The sequence below is a fragment of the Haplochromis burtoni genome, unplaced genomic scaffold, assembly GCF_018398535.1.
Source record: "Haplochromis burtoni strain Fernald_Lab_line unplaced genomic scaffold, NCSU_Asbu1 Contig_161, whole genome shotgun sequence".
NCBI lineage: Eukaryota > Metazoa > Chordata > Actinopteri > Cichliformes > Cichlidae > Haplochromis > Haplochromis burtoni.
In genome coordinates, this window is record NW_024582522.1 from 537399 (window position 1) to 559176 (window position 21778).

A 21778-nucleotide genomic window follows, 5' to 3' on the forward strand; every position below is an offset into this window, starting at 1 on the left:
TAGTTCATTTAGAGAGAGGCTGCATAATGCCTGCAGTTTTGCTCGTGATGCGCTAGCAAATGCTCAGGTCAGAATGAAAACCAATTTTGATAAAAAGTCTGTAGCACGGATGTTCCAGTCAGGTGATCGTGTGTTGGTTTTCTTGCCTGTCGTTGGTTCTCCCCTGCAGGCAAAGTTTTCCAGTCCGTTTGTCATTGAGCGGAAACTGAGTGAAACCGATTAAAAGGGCTTAGAGAACATCATGGCTGATGCCCTCTCTAGGTCATGAATCAAACATTTCATTTGGGGTTAAACGTTTGATTTTTGGTTGGGGGGGAAATGTTATGATCCAGTGTTATCAGTGTTTGTTATGTGTGACTCCTCCCACCAGAGGATGGCTGTGGGTTTTCCCCTTTTCTTTCTTAGGAGGTGGACACCTGGGCTTGCCTGCTGAGTAGTTAGGTGGAGTCTCTGCCTATCCTCGGATTGGATAATTGGTTGATCACCTCCAGTATTTAACCACCAGATGACAGCCACCTGGCCCCCTCTCCTAACCTCCACCATCCAACAAAGAACCTGCGTTTTTGATTCGTTGCTGTGTGGAGTGTCTTTGCCAATTGATTTGCAAGTATCTGTGTGTGTGTGTGTGTGTGTGTGGGGGGGCGCGCGTTAGTACCTTAATCTTGTAAATATATTTGTAAAGTAGCAATTGTGTATTTTGTTCACCTTGTGTGTGTATATATTGCTCACTGCAGCAGCTTAGTAGGCGTGAGAAGCCATTTTTGTTAAATTTTCTCCTGTTTTTCGTTTAGAAAGTTAGGTAAGTGAATTGTCTTTTGGTTGGTTTTCATTTTGTGTAGGAAAGTGTAGGGTCCATTAGGGAGTTTTGTTTGTTATTTTTGGCACTGCTCACTGCTGAAGCAAATAAATGGCTGCTTAGCACTTTAAAAGATACTATTTGTGTTCTTTCTTGGGTGGTGCATGAGTGGGGCCAATTTCTTGTTGCGTTCAATACACGCCTAGACTAAGAACGTAACGCAGCATTCAAACAATTTCAGCTTTACTTTCTGTAATGATCTAAATAAATAAACCCAGCAATAAAACACTTCAAACTGATACTGACCAAATAAATACACATCTAAATGTTTCCCCCACACACTGATATAGATCTAATTTTAAACAAGTCAAAATATATACTGAAAAATTATTTTGTACTTTTCTGCTAAAAATGAGACTTTCTCTGACTTTCTTCATTGGTGTTTTGTTTTGTTCTTGTTTTTTTTAAATTCCCAATTAATTGACCAGAAGGTGGCACTGAAACATAAAAACTTAATGTAGCTGCATTCTTGCTTTTAGTATATCTGGAATAAATTCTGAATGAAAGTGACACATGGGGCAACAAGCCAGTGTACAGCCTTTAATACAAAGTAGCTGGACATATGGGAAGGCTGTTTCATAAATATGTGTCATATATGTCAAATGCAACAGTACAAACAGTCCAGAATCTCTGGAGAAACACATCTACGGACAGTAGATTCCTTGACACCGGAGTCTACAGTAGTCTACTGTAGACTCCGGTGTCAAGGAAAACACTCCTAAAAAAACACAGAGGGCAAAACCTCTTTGTTATTTACCAAATAAAACAAATCTGTTTAAATGAGAAGACGAAGGAGATGATTGTGGACTTCAGGAGGGGCAGACACACACGCACACACACACACACACACACCCCTGCACGACGGAGGATCTGCAGTCGAAGTAGTACCCAGCTACAAGTACCTGGGTACGTACCTAGATAGCAACCTCACCTGGAAAAACAAAACTTCCAGCCTGATCAGGAAGGCTCACCAGAGGCTCTACTTCCTGAGGCGGTTGAGGCGTGCGGGAGAGCTCAATCCTCATCTCCTTTTACAGATGTGCGGTGGAGTGTTCTGTGCTCTGGCATCAACGTGTGGCACGGAAACTTCACTGTGGCAGAGAGGAAAGCGCTACAGAGGGTGGTGAAGGCTGCACAGAGAGTTGTCGGAGGCAGCCTCCCAACCGTAACCGACAAATACACCTCCAGATCCAGGAAGAGGGCCACCTGTATCATGAAGGACCCCACTCACCCAGCACACACACTCTTTGTCCCGCTCCCCTCAGGCAGGAGGCTGAGGATAATTAAATGCAAAACCACCAGACTGAGAAACAGCTTCCAGAAGCTGTGAGACTTCTCAATGCATAATGGACAAGAACTGTTATTGTAGCACCTTAATCACTACTGACACTTACTGACACCCTCACTTTATCAATGCTGGTCATCATGCCCTTTTGCTGCTAAAGCATTTATACCTATATTTATACCTACATTCTGTATCCATACTCCATACTGGTACTCAGGTTGTGCGCTCAGTTTATTGTATTATTCTGTTATTCTGTTTTGTTTTTAAAAAAAACTTTTAAAATTCTGTTTCTTTTCGCTCTGGGACCGTGTGTACATAATTTCGTTCCACCTCGTGTAAACATGTGATGCAAATGACAATAAAGCTCCTTGAATCCCTTGGATCCTTGAATAAGCAGCACTGCCATCTGGTGGCGTACTTTTGCAAGTAACTAGACAGGAACCAAGCAGCTTGTTTACTGCGCAGACACTTTATATGATCTACAAAAAAAACTATTTTTCAAAAACTATAAACTTCTGCAGTGCCCTGGTGTTTTAGGAAATTGTCTTAAAAAAAAGTTCTGATTCAATTGCTGGGCTTCAGGCTGAGATCACAACACTGGTTTTGTGTGCTCATTTAGGTCCATTCAAAAGAGCCTGAGAAGCTTCAATACAGCAAAATAATCATTAAAGATTCTGCAGTGAAATGTGAGCGTGCTGGTGTCGCTGACCATCCTAACACCTCTGCACATGTGGCCAGGTGTTCTTGAGTTACACCCTTCCATTGACATTTCAATCAGATGACTCATTAAGTTGTTCAAGTAGTTTGCAGTGCGTCACTTTTTACCCATTGTTCAACTGTTATAAAAATGGGAGTGCCCATATTTAGCTTCTAAATACTTTTCAGAAGAGGACACATGACCACATGCTTGGCATAGGCTCAGACACATCCACATTTCAGAATGGATGACTGCAAAAAGACCACGATAACTGCTGAATCTGAGTTTGAGATGTTTGGCAGCTACAGGAGGGTGCATGTAGGAGATAAACAGGAGACATAGTATTATGAAAGTAAATGAAGCGCCCAGTCATGGTGAGGAGAATATGCAAGTCTGAAGTTGTTTAGACTTTGGGACCCTGCTTGTCCAGATTGAGATTTGATATCTGGAAGGTTGTAATTTGAAAACTTATATAATAAAGTCAAACACTGGGCCCAATTTTTAGCATTCTTCCTCTTCTTTAGGGGTCACCACAGTGGATGAGCTTCCTTCAATCACCCTATCCCTAATATGCTCCTCTGTAACACCAACCGTCTGCATGTCCTCCTTCACTACAACCATGAACCTTCTCGGCGGTCTTCCTCTTTTTCTCCTGCCTGGAAAATATTGTCCCACACTCTCTCCTCTACACGCATCCAAACGTCAGCCTGAGCTGTCCCTCTGATATACTCACTTCGTTGTTCTCAGTGCCACAGTCACCAAACAGTACATCATAGCTGGTCTCAGTTTCAAGCCTCAAACTGAGAATCTGGCTATTACAAATTTCTTGGCATTTTAAAACTAGATGCCATGAGCAACTTAGAAACAGAGGACACTGCACACTCACACAGCGGCAACTAATCAGTTAGAAAGTAGCCACATACTAAAGCATGTCCTGCTGTACCTCTGATTTTAGTCTAAACGAGAGCAAAATTTGTAAAATTAACCTCACGTTAAACTCAAAGAGACTTCAAACTAAGCGAGACCATAAACTCATCAGGAAAGTCTTTATAGAGGTTTTATAACCAAGTGAGCCACAGATCCCTCGGGGACTGTGTCAGGAAGAGCATCCAGTGTAATAAAAAATAATAAATAAATCAAAAACATGCAGAGCTATCCTCTGTGGCGAACTCCTGCGAATAAAATACCATTTTAAAGTAGCTGTTTAAAGAGCCATGCGCTTTCCCATAAGACTTCTGTACCAGGGGTGTCTAACATAAGGCCCAGGGTCCAGAACTGGCCCATCAAAGACTTGATTTTGGCCCACTGACTTCATAAAATGTGAAGACATGCATAGATTTTGAACTTTTAACTGAAATTTTATAAGTTGTTCATTAACATCTTTTTCTATTGACAAAAACTGCTCATGCTCAGCCGTACTTAAATTACACCAAATTGATTAACTAAGAGATAAAAAATTTAATTTCAGTGAAGTTCCTGTTTTTCTACTATTAGTGACTCCGTAGTTAATTAACAATAACTTTTTTCATAATTACAGATCAGTCTGTGCAATGAACTATCATAAAAAGTTACCACCACTCCCGCCCACTTTACATGAAACAACTATATGTGCTGTATGTGGCCCACGATGTAAAATGAATTTGACATTCCTGTTTGACATTCCTGCAGGGTGCGTACATTCCTGTATGCACCCTGCAGGCTAATTAGCAAGACTGCAGTTTTAATGTGTGCCTACTTCACTTTTCACACACTGAGCCTACCTCAGGGAAGCTTTAGACCCGGCCACTGCAAACAAACGTCAAATGGCACGCACAGGCGTGATCTGGAGCATCTCGTGAAAGCAGAAAGCTGTGTTAGATAAATAATTTTCAATTATCACGTGAGTGTTTTGCTGTGAGGAGCACCTTCATCAACCAGCCGGCCAAAGTATTAAACCAGAGTCCCTGATAAGTTTAAAGCAGGTGACCCTTGACACAAACACTGCTGAAAATAATACGAATTAGCTAAAATTATTTTTCAATAGCATTTTCAGTTTGATTGTGCTCTCCTCATTTATAACGACAGATCCTTTTGGCTCAACAACATTCATTTGTTGTATTTTGTTAAAATTAGCGTGTGTTGTTGTTTTGATGTAGACTGAAAGCTTCGATCAATTCCAAAACTGTTTTTTCGGGTGTTTAAAAATGATCTTATCATCCACTCCCCACAAAGAAATGCAAAACAATGTGGCAGACATAATAGAAAAGGAAGTAAAGCAAATCGAAATCTAGATTGATGAATATCTGAACGCGGCACCGGCAGCTCAAGAGCAGCTGGGGTACGTTTCCTCTCACTGCCAGCTATGAAAAACAAAGTGCCCACCAAAATGTTAGAAATCAAGTGTCATGGAAAAAAACAAACAAAAAAACAACTTTGTGGCAATTTTATTTTATTTTATTTAAGAGAGACGTGGCAGTTTTATCTTATTCAGTTTTTACCTTTTATGCCTCTGAGGTTAACAACTGCTCATGTAAAGCAGCTGATAAAGCCGGAGGGAAACACTTGAAATGGCTTTTCACTATCAGAAGAAAATGATGATTGACTCTGAGATGTTGTAAATATGGTTATAGGAAGGAGTGTGTGTCTGTGTGTTGCAATCACAGACAGGAAAGAGAGAGAGTTAGGCAGATAGGCACTCCCTTTTTATTGATATGCTACTCCACTTCTTCCACCCACAACTCAAGTAAAGGAGGTGAGTAAAGAAGTCTTTGAATTAGATTTTAATTTTAATCCTGCTTTTAGATTTTAATTTTATTTTTTTAAAACAACCGACTTCAAAGCGTTTAATCTCCACTGATTCACAGCTACTGATAACTCTGGTGCAGGTTGGTACTGATCTGGTTAGTACGGGCAGCAAACTAAAATTGGAGTCAGTTGCAGCACAAATGCTGCTCATTGCTTTTAATACTTAACATGGAAAAAGGAAAAAGTTTTGTGATTTGTGAAAGCAGAAATTCACTTTTGCTTTGAAAAAATGAATCCATACCAGGGAGATAAGTTCACTGATACATGAATGTTTGCATGCAGCAGCAGAATAGCAGATCCCGGGGTTGCCTGAATGTACGTGTAGCAGATTCCTTTCTCGTTAATCACTGCTGTTGCACCTGACGTGCATGCTGTGCTTTCATGTTTTTATTATTCACGCCATGGAAACAAAAAGCAGCACATAAAGTCAAACTGTCTCTTGAGATAAAAGCTGACATTTGCACTAAAACCCACAAAATTGTCAGTTAGAGTACAGTGCTACGTGCAGTGGTTATGATTATTCATCCGATTAGAAAATGCCACCTAAGTGATAGATGATTTTTTTTTTTAAAACACACACCCAGGTGATTCAGACTCGAGCGCTGCACTCACTTTGTTTCATTCGCTATTTTTAAGGAACGTAACTTTAAGAAACAATGCAAAGCTGAGCAAACGTACAGAAGGAAGTTTGTGGCGTCACCTTGCTGTTTGGTGTGGACATCAGCTTGTCAACATTTTAGGCAACCAGCATATGTGAAATCTGTCTTTCAGTGCAACAGTTGCATATTTTCCTTCTCTATCAGTGATGAAATTGTTTATTGACAAACAGCCGCAGTACTTTCTGTATTTAACTAACGTGCTGCATTACAGCCCAGTTTCGTATCGGCCCGATGGCTGGCATGAATGGGACACAGGTGGAAAACCTATCTAGCTCCAACAGCAGCACCTGGCAGGCAGAGGCTTCAAGAGGAACCGAGATTGTAGTTACGCTGCTTATCTTCTTGGTGAGAAATCTTCTCCTTTTTTTTTTTTTACTTTCAGTTCATGAATCGTTTCCGATGTAAAATTCACATTCAGTATCAGTTCCACTTACATATATACATGTGGAGTAAATGCTCCATGTATTGCAGCTACAACAGGCAGGGAGCCTGCTCAATGTAAATGACGATTGTCATGCAAAGGCTGAAAAAGCCACCAGAGCTCATTAAATAAGACCAGCTCCATCTTCATATCGGTTTCACAGAATGAACAGTAGGTTCAGTCTTCACAACAAGCAAATAAATGAATTCCTGCAAAATGTCAAGTTGCTGTTTCCCCGAGCCTAACTGCAACCTGGTTGTCTTGGTACCTCAAGGTGGGCGCGCCTCTGAATGGGCTCGTGGTTTGGGCGCTCGGATTTCGGAGTCATCGTCATGTGGTGCGTAGAGGCAGTAATGAGGAGACACGCGCTGCCAGCAGTTTCCGTGTCTATGTCCTGAACCTTGCCCTGGCCGATCTGGTGCTGATCCTGCGGACCCCTCTCATGTTGGGCTTTCTCATTCACAACAGCTGGCCATTTGGGGACACCTTCTGCCGCATCATCATGTTCCTGCGGGTCCTGGGATTGTACGCCTCTGCTTTCCTCCTCTGCGCTGTGGCTCTGGAACGATGCTTGTGCCTGCTGAGGCCGGTGTGGGCTCGACTGCGACGGCCAGCTTGGGCCGTCCCTTTAGCCTGTGGTCTCATATGGCTGATGGCTACCATCTTGTCTAGCCCCTACCTCTACTTCGCTGTCCTGCAGGAGAAATCTGGGAAACACCTTTGCTATGAGAGTGAAGGGCATAATACGACTTTGTTCGTAATCGAAACTTTAGCAGGTTTCATGTTGCCCGTGCTGGTGTTCCTGGGAAGTAACCTCGCTGTTCTGCTCACTATTAGGAGAGCTTCACCTCCAACACCCACCTCCTCCACTCCTTCAATGGCACGCAAGATGATAAGGATGTACCATGTGCTCTTTTTCACAATGCTCCTCTTCCTCACCTGCTGGGTCCCCTATTTTGTTTGTCGATTTATACAGGCTTTGGCCAAATCTCACTCTCAGTCAGCAAGCTATGGTAAATACATATCTCTGTACCTGGTGTATATCAAGAGCGCCCTGAACCCCGTGCTTTACGTGTTTGCTGCCAGAGGCTTAGGCCGTGCCATCAAAGCTTCTCTGGTCTCCACCATTGACCGACTTTTCAATGATGACTCCTCAGAGTCCATACGAAGGAAATCACTGAAAAACTCGCAGATGTAACAGGGAGGCCAATAATGTAATAATTTAGCATGTTAACTCTTCATTTCTTCAGCATTTCTTTTAACATGTGCATTTCTCCTTTTGTGGAAATTATTCATCCCCCTTTAAAATGTGAGTTGTGTAAATACAGAAGTAGAAGTGTTTGAGTTATTACAAGTGAATGTACCGCAGTGTCCTCTTTATGAGTGAAAACCACACATAATCTTGTAAATAAAATGATGATTTTTGCTTTAGTTTGACAGTTTTGCAGAGATGTGATCCTATCTGGACCATGTATTTCAAGGATCTGGACTGTTATTGATTTGTTTTAAATGTACACATACTTTTTTATTTTTTATTTTAATAGGCTATTAAAAATTTTGAGAATGGGAATGGAAAAGTTTCATTTACAAAACAAAACAAACAAACAGAAATTACTCCTATGATTTGCCAAAAAGAGCATATTTGGCTCATGAAAAGGAGATTCAGGTTTGGCTGTTGCTGCCAGCTCCTAACAAGAAGCTGCCTCTGTTTGAACATGCTGATGGCAGGGTTGTTATTCTAGGGGAAAATGAATTCATGAATCATCTTGTTCACTGGTTTATGCAACATGCACAGCAATGAAAAAAACAACATCATTTCGATGCTAACTTCCTGGCTGCAGGGTAAGTTTTATTACACGGAGTTCTTAAAAAGAAAAAACAACCCATATCTTGCATAATCCTTTCAAGAATGCTATTGTTTCCAGCACAGAGCAGATTCTCCAAATTTGTTAAAACCAAAAGTTTTCCAGATTAAACGCATTCCAGTAGCTTTAGTTAGCTGAATGTCTCACTAGGCTTGCAAAACATCAAGCAGCAAGCAGCAGCAAGATTTGGACTTGTTTTTATTCAGTGCACACTAAATCTTCCACTGTAAAAAAAAGTTTAGGCAGCAGGATTTTAATTAATTCACTGTTCAGTTGTGACTTTATTTAATTTTCAGTTGTTTAGCCTAAACTTGCCACAGAAGTTGGATATCAGGCTTTTATGTGCACCAAAAGACAAAAAACATCCACATAACAGAACACATAATTAATAAAAAACAAAGAAAAAAGTAGCTGAAAACAGGAATATGATGCAAACTCAATACCAGCGAAGCATGGTAGGCAGAAATATTCCACAAAGACAACCACAAATATGGAAGTAAGAAGTATCAAACCCAATAAATACTGAGCAGCAAATCTCTAAACCTCTTCTTTAATGCTACCTTTCTTCAAAACTCAGTGCGCTACTATTCAATACGCAGCCGGGGTGGAAGAGCCGATCGGCGTGTTCACGTGCCTGCGCAAGCAGCACCTGGTCATCCTTGGTTGGCTTTGATTTCTGCAGAATTTGGCCCAGTTTCCGAGCTGTGGCTGCAGAATCGCTGTCTGGTATAAACTTTCTCAGCAGAGCCTGAGGAAAATAGAAAGTGGCGATTTAAGTTGATTTTTTTAAATGATCTGGTCTTCTCCTAGGGAAGAGAGGCAGCAGATCAATCAGCAGTGGGTATACACACATTACCGCAGATACAAGTACAGTTTTTAAGGCTTAGAACCAGAGAAAAGATAACTGTTACAGTCCTATGGTGCCAAAAAGTGGCACAGGTGTAATTTTCAGGTATGAAACTTGCAGGTTGTAGTGACTTCAGATGACCTACACTCAGCATGACCTGTGACATGTGGTTGATTTTTCAACTAATTCCAGGTAAAACGTATTATGAGTGATATGACTCGTGAAAACAGCTAGAACAAAAACAAGGGTTTATTCTGTAGCTGAGTAGATAACCAAGATAACACAGAACCTAAAAGTCACATTCTCTCTCTCTCTCTCTGCATTTCGTAACATGAATTTCATGTTTTTTCACAGAAGTTGCACCACAGAGTACAGGCTTTCCTGTTACATGGTAGAGGAAGTGCCTACTAAGCTATTTAGAAATGCTATTCATAAAAAAAAGAAGAAAGGAACAAAAGAACTTCACCTTTAGTGATAAGTAATATTGTGCAATTTGGTTAAATGAAGCACATTTCAGATAGTGTGAAAATGTTGGCTGTGCCTAGCTCTTAAAATAACAACACTCACCTCCAATGTTTCACCTTTCTGAGAAGGAAGACAGGGAAGTTTGAGAACAGCTCGTTCACTTATTCGTAAAATCTGTGAAGACCAGAAAAGGGGTGCTGTGTGAGTTTGAAGTAAATCATTAAAAACCTTCGAGTCTGTGATTCGATATGGCTCTGGTGTAGCATTCAATTCAATTCAATTTTATTTATATAGCGCCAAATCACAACATAAGTCGCCTCAAGGCGCTTCATAGATACAGAGAAAAACCCAACAATCATATGACCCCCTATGAGCAAGCACTTTGGCGACAGTGGGAAGGAAAAACTCCCTTTTAACAGGAAGAAACCTCCGGCAGAACCAGGCTCAGGGAGGGGCGGCCATCTGCTGCGACCGGTTGGGGTGAGAGAAGGAAGACAGGATAAAGACATGCTGTGGAAGAGAGACAGAGGTTAATAACAGATATGATTCAATGCAGAGAGGTCTGTTAAACATAGTGAGTGAGAAAGGTGACTGGAAAGGAAAAACTCAATGCATCATGGGAATCCCCGGCAGCCTACGTCTATTGCAGCATAACTAAGGGAGGATTCAGGGTCACCTGGTCCAGCCCTAACTATATGCTTTAGCAAAAAGGAAAGTTTTAAGCCTAATCTTGAAAGTAGAGATAGTGTCTGTCTCCCGAATCCAAACTGGAAGCTGGTTCCACAGAAGAGGGGCCTGAAAACTGAAGGCTCTGCCTCCCATTCTACTTTTAAATACTCTAGGAACAACAAGTAGGCCTGCAGAGCGAGAGCGAAGTGCTCTAATAGGGTGATATGGTACTACAAGGTCATTAAGATAAGATGGGGCCTGATTATTTAAGACCTTGTATGTGAGGAGCAGGATTTTGAATTCAATTCTGGATTTAACAGGAAGCCAATGAAGGGAAGCCAAAACAGGAGAAATCTGCTCTCTCTTTCTAGTCCCTGTCAGGACTCTTGCTGCAGCATTTTGGATTAGCTGAAGGCTTTTCAGGAGTTTTTTGGACATCCTGATAATAATGAATTACAGTCAGTCCAGCCTGGAAGTAATAAATGCATGAACTAGTTTTTCAGCGTCACTCTGAGACAGGATATTTCTAATTTTAGAGATGTTGCGCAAATGGAAGAAAGCAGTCTTACATATTTGTTTAATATGTGCATTGAAGGACATGTCCTGGTCAAAAATGACTCCAAGGTTCCTCACAGCGTTACTGGAGGCCAAGGTAATGCCATCCAGAGTAAGAATCTGGTTAGATACCATATTTCTAGCTTTTCAGGGCCGAGTACAATAACCTCAGTTTATCTGAATTAAGAAGCAGAAAGTTAGCGGCCATCCAGGCAATACTTGATATTTCTCCAGAATAGGTTATGTCAGATTTCACAACAGCCACAAAATAGTCACATTTCAGCCAAACATCACGAAAAATTCACGGTTATGGTGATTCTGTAACAAACGTCTAGACGAACCTGTCTAACGGCCCCATGATGGTGTCGAAACTGCAGTTCACACCACGATTTTCTGGTCACTTCAGCTGTGACATCTACTATTATTAAATGACCCATTTACTGTAATGTATGTCACATTAAAACATAGTTATATAGCATATAATAAAACCTGTAGCAGAACCTCCATAGTCTATTGCAAAAAAAAGGCAAAAAGAAAGAAAGAAGAGAGTAACGTTCAAAAAGGGAAAATTCAGATCAAAGAAATAAATCGACACAAAAGGTTCAGAATTTGAAAAACCCACCAGAGGTGGTAATGAACAGTTTATCAGATAAGCCTGTTCATCTGCTTGTTAACATAAACAAACTTAAACGTAGCCAGACTGATCTGAGTATTTCAGAAACTGCTGATCGGCTGGGATTTCCCCCGCACAACCATCTCTAAGGTTCACAGAGAATGGTCTGAAAAACAGAAAATAAGCAGCAGTTCTCTGGGTGAAAATGCCATGTTGATGCCAGAGGTCAACGGAGTATGGCCAGAGTGTTTTAAATAACTTGATTGCTATTTTAAGACTGCTTGAAAATAATAATAAAGTCAGCCTGGTTAAATCGCTGGTTACAATCAGGGTATGCAGAAGAATATATCTAAATACACAACACGTCAAACCAAGACCACAACAGGGGCCAACTAAGAAAAAGAAACCAAGGCTACAGTTCACAGTCTCACCAGTTGCCTGGATAGATGAATCAATATCTGCTACAGCATTCAAATGGCAGGGTCAGTAAACAACATGAAGGCATGGAACCATCAGGTTCAGGCTGGTAAGGTTGTAATGGTGTGAAGCATATTTTCTTGGCACATTGTGGACTTCATAGTACCAACTGAGCATCATTTAAACACTACAGAGACATCGTGTGTGAGAATTGTTGCATGTCCATACTTTTATGACCACCATCTTCTGATGGCTGCTTACAGCAGAAGAACGAGAGATGTTGCAAAACGCAAATCTATCAAACTGATTTCTTAAATGTATCAGTGAGTTCACTGTACTCAGATGGCCCCAACAGTCCCCAGATCTCATTCTAATACAGCACCTCTGGGATGTAGTGGAAGATGAGATTCCCAAGATGGATGTGCCCTTTGCCATGACAGCTGACACTCACAGCAGGACCACAAAAATTGCTCAGGAACAACTCCAAGAATATATCAATGAGCCTGAGGCATTGACACTGGCCAATATGGTTAAATGTTCTGTATCAGATAGCACGAGGCACGAAATGACAACATTCACATCTGCTGCGACTCCTCAGTGTTTTGAGGTTGTAGGTGATAAATTTAGTGTGAAGAGGATGATTCAGCCATGAAAAACTCAGACAATGCTGTAATGCTTTAATAGATAAATGCGTGTTTATATTAATAGCATCATATAAATGCTCATAACAGCTGTAGCAGATTTTCACTAAAATAAAAGGTCAAATTCACACCTGAATTAAAATCAGGACAGCAGTGATTGGAGAATGTTGCAATAAAGACAAATAAGTATGTGTGCTTGTGTGAAATCATTTGCACCTCTTTAGCTTTCTCCTCTTCCTCCTCCAACTGGTCCCTCAGCTGACTGCATGAGTGCTGCAAAGACTCTGTTTCCTCCTCCAGCCTCTCGAGTGCTCGAACCACAGCCTTCAAGTCTTCCTGCAAAGTCAAAAAGAAGACCTCATGTAAAACCACTGATACCATTCTCTTGTTTTAGGACTGTTTTTTTTGTTTTTAGCATGATATGTTATTTTTTTTCTATGACCTGTCACATCTCAGTGAAAAGGCAGAAGTTATGTTCATAGACTTTTAGACAATTTCTCCACCGTGGATTTTAAACCAATTAATTAACACATGATTAAAGTCCAAACTTTCATATTTAATTCAAGAATTATTTTTAGACATATTCCCCATTTTCATAGGCTCGAAATTTCAATTCGACTCACTTTTAACTGTAAGGCACCAAATCACAATAATCTTTTAAAACAGAATAATGAATGCACTGACCACCAAAGAGGTCTAAATGTCCACAGAAAATAGGTACAAATGACAGACATGATGACAGAATTATTTTAATGGTTAAAATCATTAAACCAAGTCAAGAACACTCTGGAGGAGGTAAGCATATAATCGTCAAAACCAACAATCAAGAGACAACTTAATGAGTAATTTGCACCTTGTTGGTCTACAGAAAGGTGAACAAGAACAAGAAAAGCTCAGACTAAATCTTTAAACAGATAACACCAAGACGCACTTGTACCAAAACAAATTAAAAACGTAAAAAAAAGTAAGTAAAAATGGGTGCAGAGAGAGGAAAAACAGCTCATGGTCTGATGAATTTGTGGAGAGTGTTGTGTGTTATGGGTCACTAGTACTTAAAGATAATAGGACTGCTGTTAGCAGCAGCACGATGAACTCTTTAGTGTATTCTATTGTATTTTCATTTTGAACATGTTAAAATAGTATACAACCACAAAAGAGAAAAAAGAAGCAAAACAAAAGGAAAATTTAAAACAATTATTATAAATAACTTACATGTTCAAAAAAAAAGTAGAAAGAAGCATAAGCTTGTTTAATCCCACCCCGTTCCACTATTTAGTAACTAATAGTGTATACATTTGTTACATGTATTTTTATAGCCCCAGTAACAAGTCAAAAGATACAAATTTACAGGTCTATATTACATACTTGTGCAACCACACACATATATACACATCCCTATAGTGAAGATAGTCGGGGAGAACACCCCATCGTCTAACTTTACATGCCTATATTCTCTGCTCAGATTGAGCCAGTTGCAGAAAAACTAATCATACAGACCTTCACAGTGCAAATAGAAAACCAGGCCTGCAACGATTCATCGAGTAATTCGCTTATAAAAAGAAGAAATCCTCAACACAAATTCTTTGCTTTGATGCTTCGTTTTAACACGTGGTTCTGTAGCATTCTGATGTGTTAAATGTATCAAATCTGACGATGATATAGGAAGTCTGACAACATAAAACCCACGCACCGTGAAGAGCAAAGAGGCAGAGCCATTACTGAGACAGTAAGCTTAGGTAGAGTGAAAGAAAACGTGTTTCCAGCGTTGGTTTGTTGATCGAAGCTCCTGATCAACAAACTCCGACCTGAAGAAAAGCAAACTTTGTAGCTGCTCCATCCATCAGTGTTTCTTTTACACGGTGAAAATCAGTAAGCCTCCAGAAGTTGTATTAAAATATGCAGATGAACTCTTAACTTAGCCTAATAACACATTTAAATCATACAGCTTTCTGAAGGCTGATTCAAGCAGTCTTATTTTACATGGAAGCAATGCCTGCAGCAAACATTGGCGTGTCCAAAAGGGGGCATGGGATGCACTAGATCATATTAATTTTAAGGTTTCGTAACATTATCAGATTGAACGTGAAATAGTATAAAATACTGTGTTAATTAAATTGCATTAATCTTTAAAAAAAGAAACATTGATTTTGAAAGACCTGTGTTTTTCCTCTTTTGAATATTTGTTATTCCTCATTAGACAAAATTATTTCTTATCCAATTACTCGATTAAATCAGTGGAATTATCAATAGATTGCTAAAATTAATGACAGCTGCAGCCCTAATGGATAATAAACCAAAGCATACTGCAAAAACAACCCAACAGTTTCTCAAGCTAAAGAAAATAGATTCTTCAATAGATAAATGAACACAGTAGAGCATGCTTTCAATTACTGAACACAAAAACTGGCAGAGCATCTTAAAGGAGGAAACAACATCTGGTGCAGCCCATTAGTTCTACACTTCAGACGCTCATTGACTGCAAAGGTTTTTCGTCCATGTAAATAATAGATCATTATTTTACTAAAAATAAAATATTAAAAAAAACATTATATTATTTTTGAGCTTCTGAAAAAATAAAAATGGCTACAATTCATAAACAGTTAAAACAATGAATTAAAGATAAAAGTCTGCACTTCAGTCTTGATTGGCCGATTTAAAATTCGCTGGGGTGTTGTACTGTGGCAAAAATTAAAAAAAAAAAAAATCGATGTGTCCCAGTTTACAAACATATTGACCTAATTGTATCATTCAGTTTTATTGTGAGCAGTTAAATTCCTGTTTTGTTTTTTAACCCCATCCTTCGTCTGCTCTCACGTACAGAGAGCTGAGTAGGTGTTACTTCAGAGCAGAGAAACCACAGCACACAAAATGAAACAGACTTTATCTCAATGGTGTCAAAGACCACAGTCTAACCATAAGGTAGGCAGTGCAAATCATTTTTCTCATACCTGCTGAACAAACAGAATATCAACTTGCAGAAATGTGAAAACCTCTCTATATCAGTAGGTTTTTGCACAGATGTATCAAGTTCATGGCCACATAAATTTTCCACCAAGAGACAGTTTAGCTTCCAATCAAATCCTCCAAAGCAATCGAATCATTTTTTATGTTTTTCACCTTCAAGATGCTCAGATTCTTCTCTCCAACCACTGACTTCTTAGTCTCGTCCTGGTGATGCCTGGATGAGTGCTCCAAATATTTTTGTTTCTGCACTGGAACTTTGAGTTGTGCACACTGAGCCAGGAACCTAAAATGGGTCGGAAAACACATCAGGAAAAGGCAACACAAACTGCAGTTGAAAAAAAAATTCTCAAATGATGATGTCTGAATTAATAAAAGAATAAAACAGAGGATTATAAATGAATAATTTAATGAGGGTTCATCCACTTTCACTCAATCCTTATCATTGTGATGCACACCCACACAGAGCAGGGCCCTGCTTTGTGTGAAACAAACACTGAGCTGATGAACTCTGAGTTTCTGGTTCCAGAAAGGCCGATCGGTTACAACACAACTACTGATTCATCAGTGATCACTGCGTTGTGTCTAAATATGCAGACCAGTTTTATTAAATAGAGATTGCTGCAGTAACATATGCCAACTGTTTCAGTGCATGGGGACAGGCTAACAACCTAATAGCTGTCTTATCTTAAACTGCACTAAAGTCACCATCTAAGCATGTCGTGCTTTTTGTTTATTTGTTTGAATGTTTTGTGGTGCTTGTTCTCATTCTTGCTGAACACTGGTGTCGCTCCTTTTCCTGTTTAGCACAGATTTTAACCATTATTCACTATCTGACCTACATGCAGTTGTTTTTTTGGTTTTTTGTTTGTTTGTTTGTTTGGTTTTTGTTTTTTGGGGGGAGGGGGGGCACATCCACATAGGTTGCATCTGGGTTTTTTTTCCTCTCTCAAAGGCAAATATTTGTCCTTCACAGTTTTCCTACTTCTTCATACATTCCCTCACTGTCCATACAGGTATGTGACAACTTCTTTGAGTCCCTGAATTGAAGCTATGATTATTGTTTCTTATATTGAGAACATGAATGCTGCAAAATAGTAGATGGAAGTGCACAGGTAGAATCGAGCTGTGTTGATGAGACATGTAGTGACTTTTCTAGGGGCATCCACATCAGGTTACAGTGCAGGATATGTTTTAGGGTATCAGAGGAGTTTGCGGTTATGACTGTTTATTTATCACAAAGGTATAAACTGGGTGTAAGCAAATACCTGCGGACACAAAGACAGTACCATAAGTCCTGAATTACTATCCAGAGTCACAGTGTTACACCCAATTTTTTGTTTCAGGGAGCAATCTAGTCTATAACCTATAACCTAAGGGTTAACGAAGTCATACTTTTCATTAGACCTGCTTTCTGGAACAAAGCCTGGAGCAAAGCCACAATCTGAACATCATCAAGGTAATTATGTGGGATGTAATGAAAGGGTGTGAGCCATGCCACACCTTTAGCCACTCTTCTGGTCTTAACAAAGCACCGCAAGGCTTCTAATGTGCTAACTGATGGGGTTCAAACATACGCAAACATCACACAAGGCGTGTGACGTTCGTGTGATGTGACAGGCGTTCAAGTTTAAGTGCCTACACAAACTTAATTTCATGTGTGACTTAAATTTAAAGTAAAAAGATATCCAACTGCATGTAGGTCAGATAGTGAATAATGGTTAATTGCCGTTAATTGTTAAGATATTAGAAAAGGTTGTGGTTATTATGTTTTAGACAAACATAATATCTTTGACAAATTTCAGTCTGTCTTTCGTAGAGCTCATTCTACTGAAACAGCCCTTCTTAGAGTTTCTAGTGACATTCTGATGCAAAACGATACATTACATTTTGCATGAAAGGCTGAAATACTGGGTTGGTGTATCTGGGTCTGCCTAAGAGTGGTTCTCCTCGTTTCTCTATGAACGATACTTTTCTGTGGCGGTCTCTAAGTACAGGTCATCTTCCACATCCCTGTCCTATGGTGTGCCACAAGGTTCTGTGCTGGGACCCTTATTGTTTTTAATATATCTACTTCCTCTGCAGCATATTTTTGAGCCCCTTTGAGGACATTTGCTAGCACTGCTACGCAGTGCTAGACACATCTTCAGGTTTAAAAGAAATATATAACTATATATTTCTTTTAAACCTGAAGATGTGTCTAGGCTGCAGATTCTAAATGAGTGCTTAGAATCCATCAAAAGTTGGATGGCTGACAACTTCCTCTAACTTAATGAAGAAAAGACTGAAGTCCTTGTATGTGACAGACATGTACCGTACCAAACATAATGAATGCTCTTGGTCCTCTTTCAACATTTGTGAAATCGTCTATCAGGAACCTAGGGGTAACCTTTGATTCTGCTCTTACTCTGGATGTTCACGTCAAATCTCTGGTTCGGTCCTGCTTTTATCATTTAAGAAACATTTCTAAATTGGGCCCTTTAATATCTCATACTGAACTGGAGATTGTTATTCATGCATTCACTTCATCGCGATTGGTCTACTGTAATTCACTGTTTACATGTCTTTTTTTTCTTTTTCCCTTTTGTGTCCCGTTTGGATCTTTAGCCATCAGAATTGTTGTCTGAAGGCCAAGAAAGATGCCAAGCGGATTTATTTTACCAAGTGGATCATCATGGCCTTGCCATATTGGTCCATTTGATTGACCTTTATTATAATTATGAATTTATTTTATTTTCAGTTGCTACAAACGGGACAGACATGACTGGGGGATAGGACAGGGAGAAAGAATGAAAGAAAGAGAGGGAGAGAAAGAAAACCAAAGGGGAGAAGAGACGGTGAGAAGGGGGGGAAAAAAAAAAACAAAAAAAACACCTGGGTCACCTGTATGGAGAAAAAAAACAGAAGAGAAAGCAAACAACAAAGAGCAACATAATAAAAAAAACGAGCACCATCACAATAAACTAGCTAGCAGTAGATATCAGTAGATACTAAATAATAAACGATATTGTGCAGCACGCAAGATAGACAGCGCACAATGTGCTTTGAGGCAGCAGCCAAGAAAGCTGTAGTCCGCGTCTGTGAATACCCGTGTGTACACCTGTGTGCATACCTGTGTGGATCAGCATGCTTGCATTCCAAAGGTTTCTCCATGTAACGATCTGCTAGGGAGTGTGGGGAGCCACAGCCCCGTCCTCCAGGGTATGAAGCAGGTATGGAGGAGATCAAAACTCCAGACATCCAGAGGCCCCCAGAACACAAGAGACCAAGGAAGACCAACAGAGGGGCAGCCGCGCCACTGTCCCAGTAAGAGCTGAGGAGAGTCCCAGATGAGGGCTCACTCAGCAGCCGCGGAGCAGAAGCCAGGGGGAGTTGCAGTGACGCCCGTGAGCTCCGCCGGCAGCCAGCTGTGCCTGAGTGACCGAGCCCCAGGCCGAGAGGCCGGGGGCACCCCACCTCCGAAGAGGCCCGAGCGAGCCCCAGGCTCCAGGCCCGATAAGCGGCCGCCAAGGAGTGAGCCGGTGTGTACCTGGACGCCCACCCCCAGACACAAAGAACCACCAACGCACCGACACCTGAGGGAGTCCGCCACTGGCAGGGGAAGTGGTGGTAGGGGGAGATAGGCCTCCAAACCTTGGAGGGCCTGAGATGTCCCCAGAGAGGTGGCGCTTGACACCCAACCTGACATATAGACACAGACATACAGGCACACACATATACAAACATCAATTCCCACCCTCATGCTCTCATATGCACTTACTCCACACTCAACCAACGTGGAGACAGACATAAAGAGACGCTGTACACACGATCACACTCCCCAAGCGTACTCTACAACCGGGTCTAGGTACCCTTGCCCCTGGAGGGGGGAACTGCACCCAGACCCAGGTGGTGTTACCCTTTTCCCTGCGGTGGGGGGAGAGCAGACCGCCCCGACTCCGCAGCAGGGAGGCCCCACACTCCAGACCGCAGTCGGACGGCCAACTCCTCCTCCTAGCCCCCCCGCTCCAGCAGGCCGCAGAGAATGGGGGTGAGAGAAGACTCCAAACCTCCCTCCACCTGCTCATTGTAGTGTTGATGCATGTGTGTTCTAAGGTGCAATTAAAACTGTTTACATGTCTAAACAAAAACTTCCTGGAACGTCTGCAGATTGTCCAAAATGCTGCAGCAAGGCTTCTGACAAAAACATCTAAGTACTCTCATGTAACACCGTTGCTTATACAGCTGCACTGGCTCCCCGTTGAATTCAGAGTCCATTTTAAGATATTGGTTCTGACCTTTAAAGCTCTTCAAGGACAAGCACCAGCCTACATCATTGAACTTTTACAGCCCTATGTCCCTAGTAGGTCTCTGAGGTCTTGTGATCAGAGCCTACTTGTTATTCAGCATACAAGGCTGAGACTGTGGAACTCTCTTCCTCAGAACTTAAGATCTGCGGACTCGGTGGTCACTTTTAAAAAAAAACAACTAAAAACACATCTTGTTGCATTTTGCTAACTTTTGTCTGTTTTTGTTTTATACTTTGTGAAGCACTTTGTGATCTTTTTATCTAGAAATGTGCTATATAAATAAGAATTTAACTTACTTATGTTGTTTATTTATACATACTTTAACTGTAATTTCAGACTTAATGCTTACATGGTTTTCATTTTTTTCAGATGCTCCTGGCTTTCCTTCTTCTCTGTCCGCTTCACAGCAAGAGCTGCTCTGTGAACAGGGGGGGAACAATGTGTCCTTACAAGGTAAATTTTCTTGCTAATATTGCACAATGTCAACAGGAAAACCTCAGCTTGAAATATATGTCAGGTTATGGTTAAAAATAAGAGCATTCTACTTCTGATGTGAGACTCACAGTACTGATAAGTCCATTATGTTCTCCAGAGCAGTGATGGAGGACCTGGACATCAGCGCCCTGTTGTCCTGCACTTTAGCTCTTTTAGGGTTAGGAGATGATCCTCTTTCAGCTTTAAAGACAAGAGCCGCATTAGAAAATACAAACAAATACAAACTTCATAGTTTGCTGTAGAATGAGAGGTATAAGAGGTTCCTAACCTTTCGTCTGTGATGGTTTTGGATGGATGATCTTGGCTTGGTCCTAAAGTAAATGAAGGGTTGGAGGTAACAAGTCAGCCTGAGCTGCTACAGATAACAACAACGACGACGACAGCTGGAGTGTACTTACTCACCCGACTCGATGTTTCTGCTTTTTCCTTGTTTTTCCTGTTGGGTGTTTTTGATGGGGCCCGGTCAGAACCTCGTGTGGGTTTCATGTTTGCTCGTGAAAACGTCGAAATAAACCAAAACGTTAACCTAATGTAGCTGAAACAACATGACAACGTCTGACTCCCAAAAGCGTCTTAAGTAACGAGCACGAGTTTTCTTTGAGAAACAATTAAGCCTTAATTATAAAAGGCATAAAACAAATCATAAATAGTTAAAAGACAATATAATTATTTGAAATCTAAAAATTCGCGTTATTAACGTCCTGCTTTTTTCGCGCTGCTGTTTTCAAACTCCACAGCTCGCATGCGCATAAGCATTGATGGTTTAACCCGGAAAGTCGCTTGTCAGGCAGCTGCTCAAGACAATAACGATGTTGCCGTCGTTCAAAAGACCGAAATAAGGGACGGGGATAAGTCTGACTAAATTATTTACTTACTGGCACATCGATAAGGTTAATTACCTTCCGTAAAAATTTAAAACAAACCCCTATGTGAGCAAAACCTGGACCAAATCGCTACCTGTGAACGCCAACTCCGGGCTAAATTAACCCTACATCCGCCATTTTGGGGAAAAGGCAGCCACCCAACGTTTGTCTAAATTTTTTTTTTTTTTTAACAATTGAAACAATACAGTCACAAACAACATAACACATTATAGTGCAAATGAACTCTCGTGGAGGATAAAAAAAAAGAACACAGTCAATACAACAAAACTAACAGCAAGGATATGGGGGGAGGGGGCTAGACAAAAAATCCACAGTATTAACGGGGAAGAATTAAAAAAAGAGCACAGGTTGATACACAATAGAGGTAATAATCAA

At 40.7% G+C, this 21778-nt stretch overlaps 2 protein-coding genes across 2 annotated transcripts; one reads left to right on the top strand and one right to left on the bottom strand.

Moving 5' to 3' along the window:
• Positions 1-5481: 5481 nt before the first annotated feature.
• Positions 5482-8279, top strand: LOC102298769 (C5a anaphylatoxin chemotactic receptor 1). Its single transcript, XM_005932693.3, has 3 exons — positions 5482-5569; positions 6493-6626; positions 6977-8279. Exons 2-3 carry the CDS (start codon positions 6513-6515, stop codon positions 7898-7900), a joined length of 1038 nt encoding a protein of 345 aa, XP_005932755.1. The 5' UTR covers positions 5482-5569; positions 6493-6512; the 3' UTR covers positions 7901-8279.
• Positions 8280-8613: 334 nt separating this feature from the next.
• LOC102298446 (centromere protein Q) lies at positions 8614-21512 on the bottom strand. Its single transcript, XM_005932691.3, has 8 exons — positions 20922-21512; positions 20788-20830; positions 20588-20699; positions 20374-20442; positions 15892-16021; positions 12991-13110; positions 9982-10053; positions 8614-9315 (listed from the first exon to the last, which is right to left on the bottom strand). Exons 1-8 carry the CDS (start codon positions 21003-21005, stop codon positions 9124-9126), a joined length of 822 nt encoding a protein of 273 aa, XP_005932753.1. The 5' UTR covers positions 21006-21512; the 3' UTR covers positions 8614-9123.
• Positions 21513-21778: the final 266 nt, after the last annotated feature.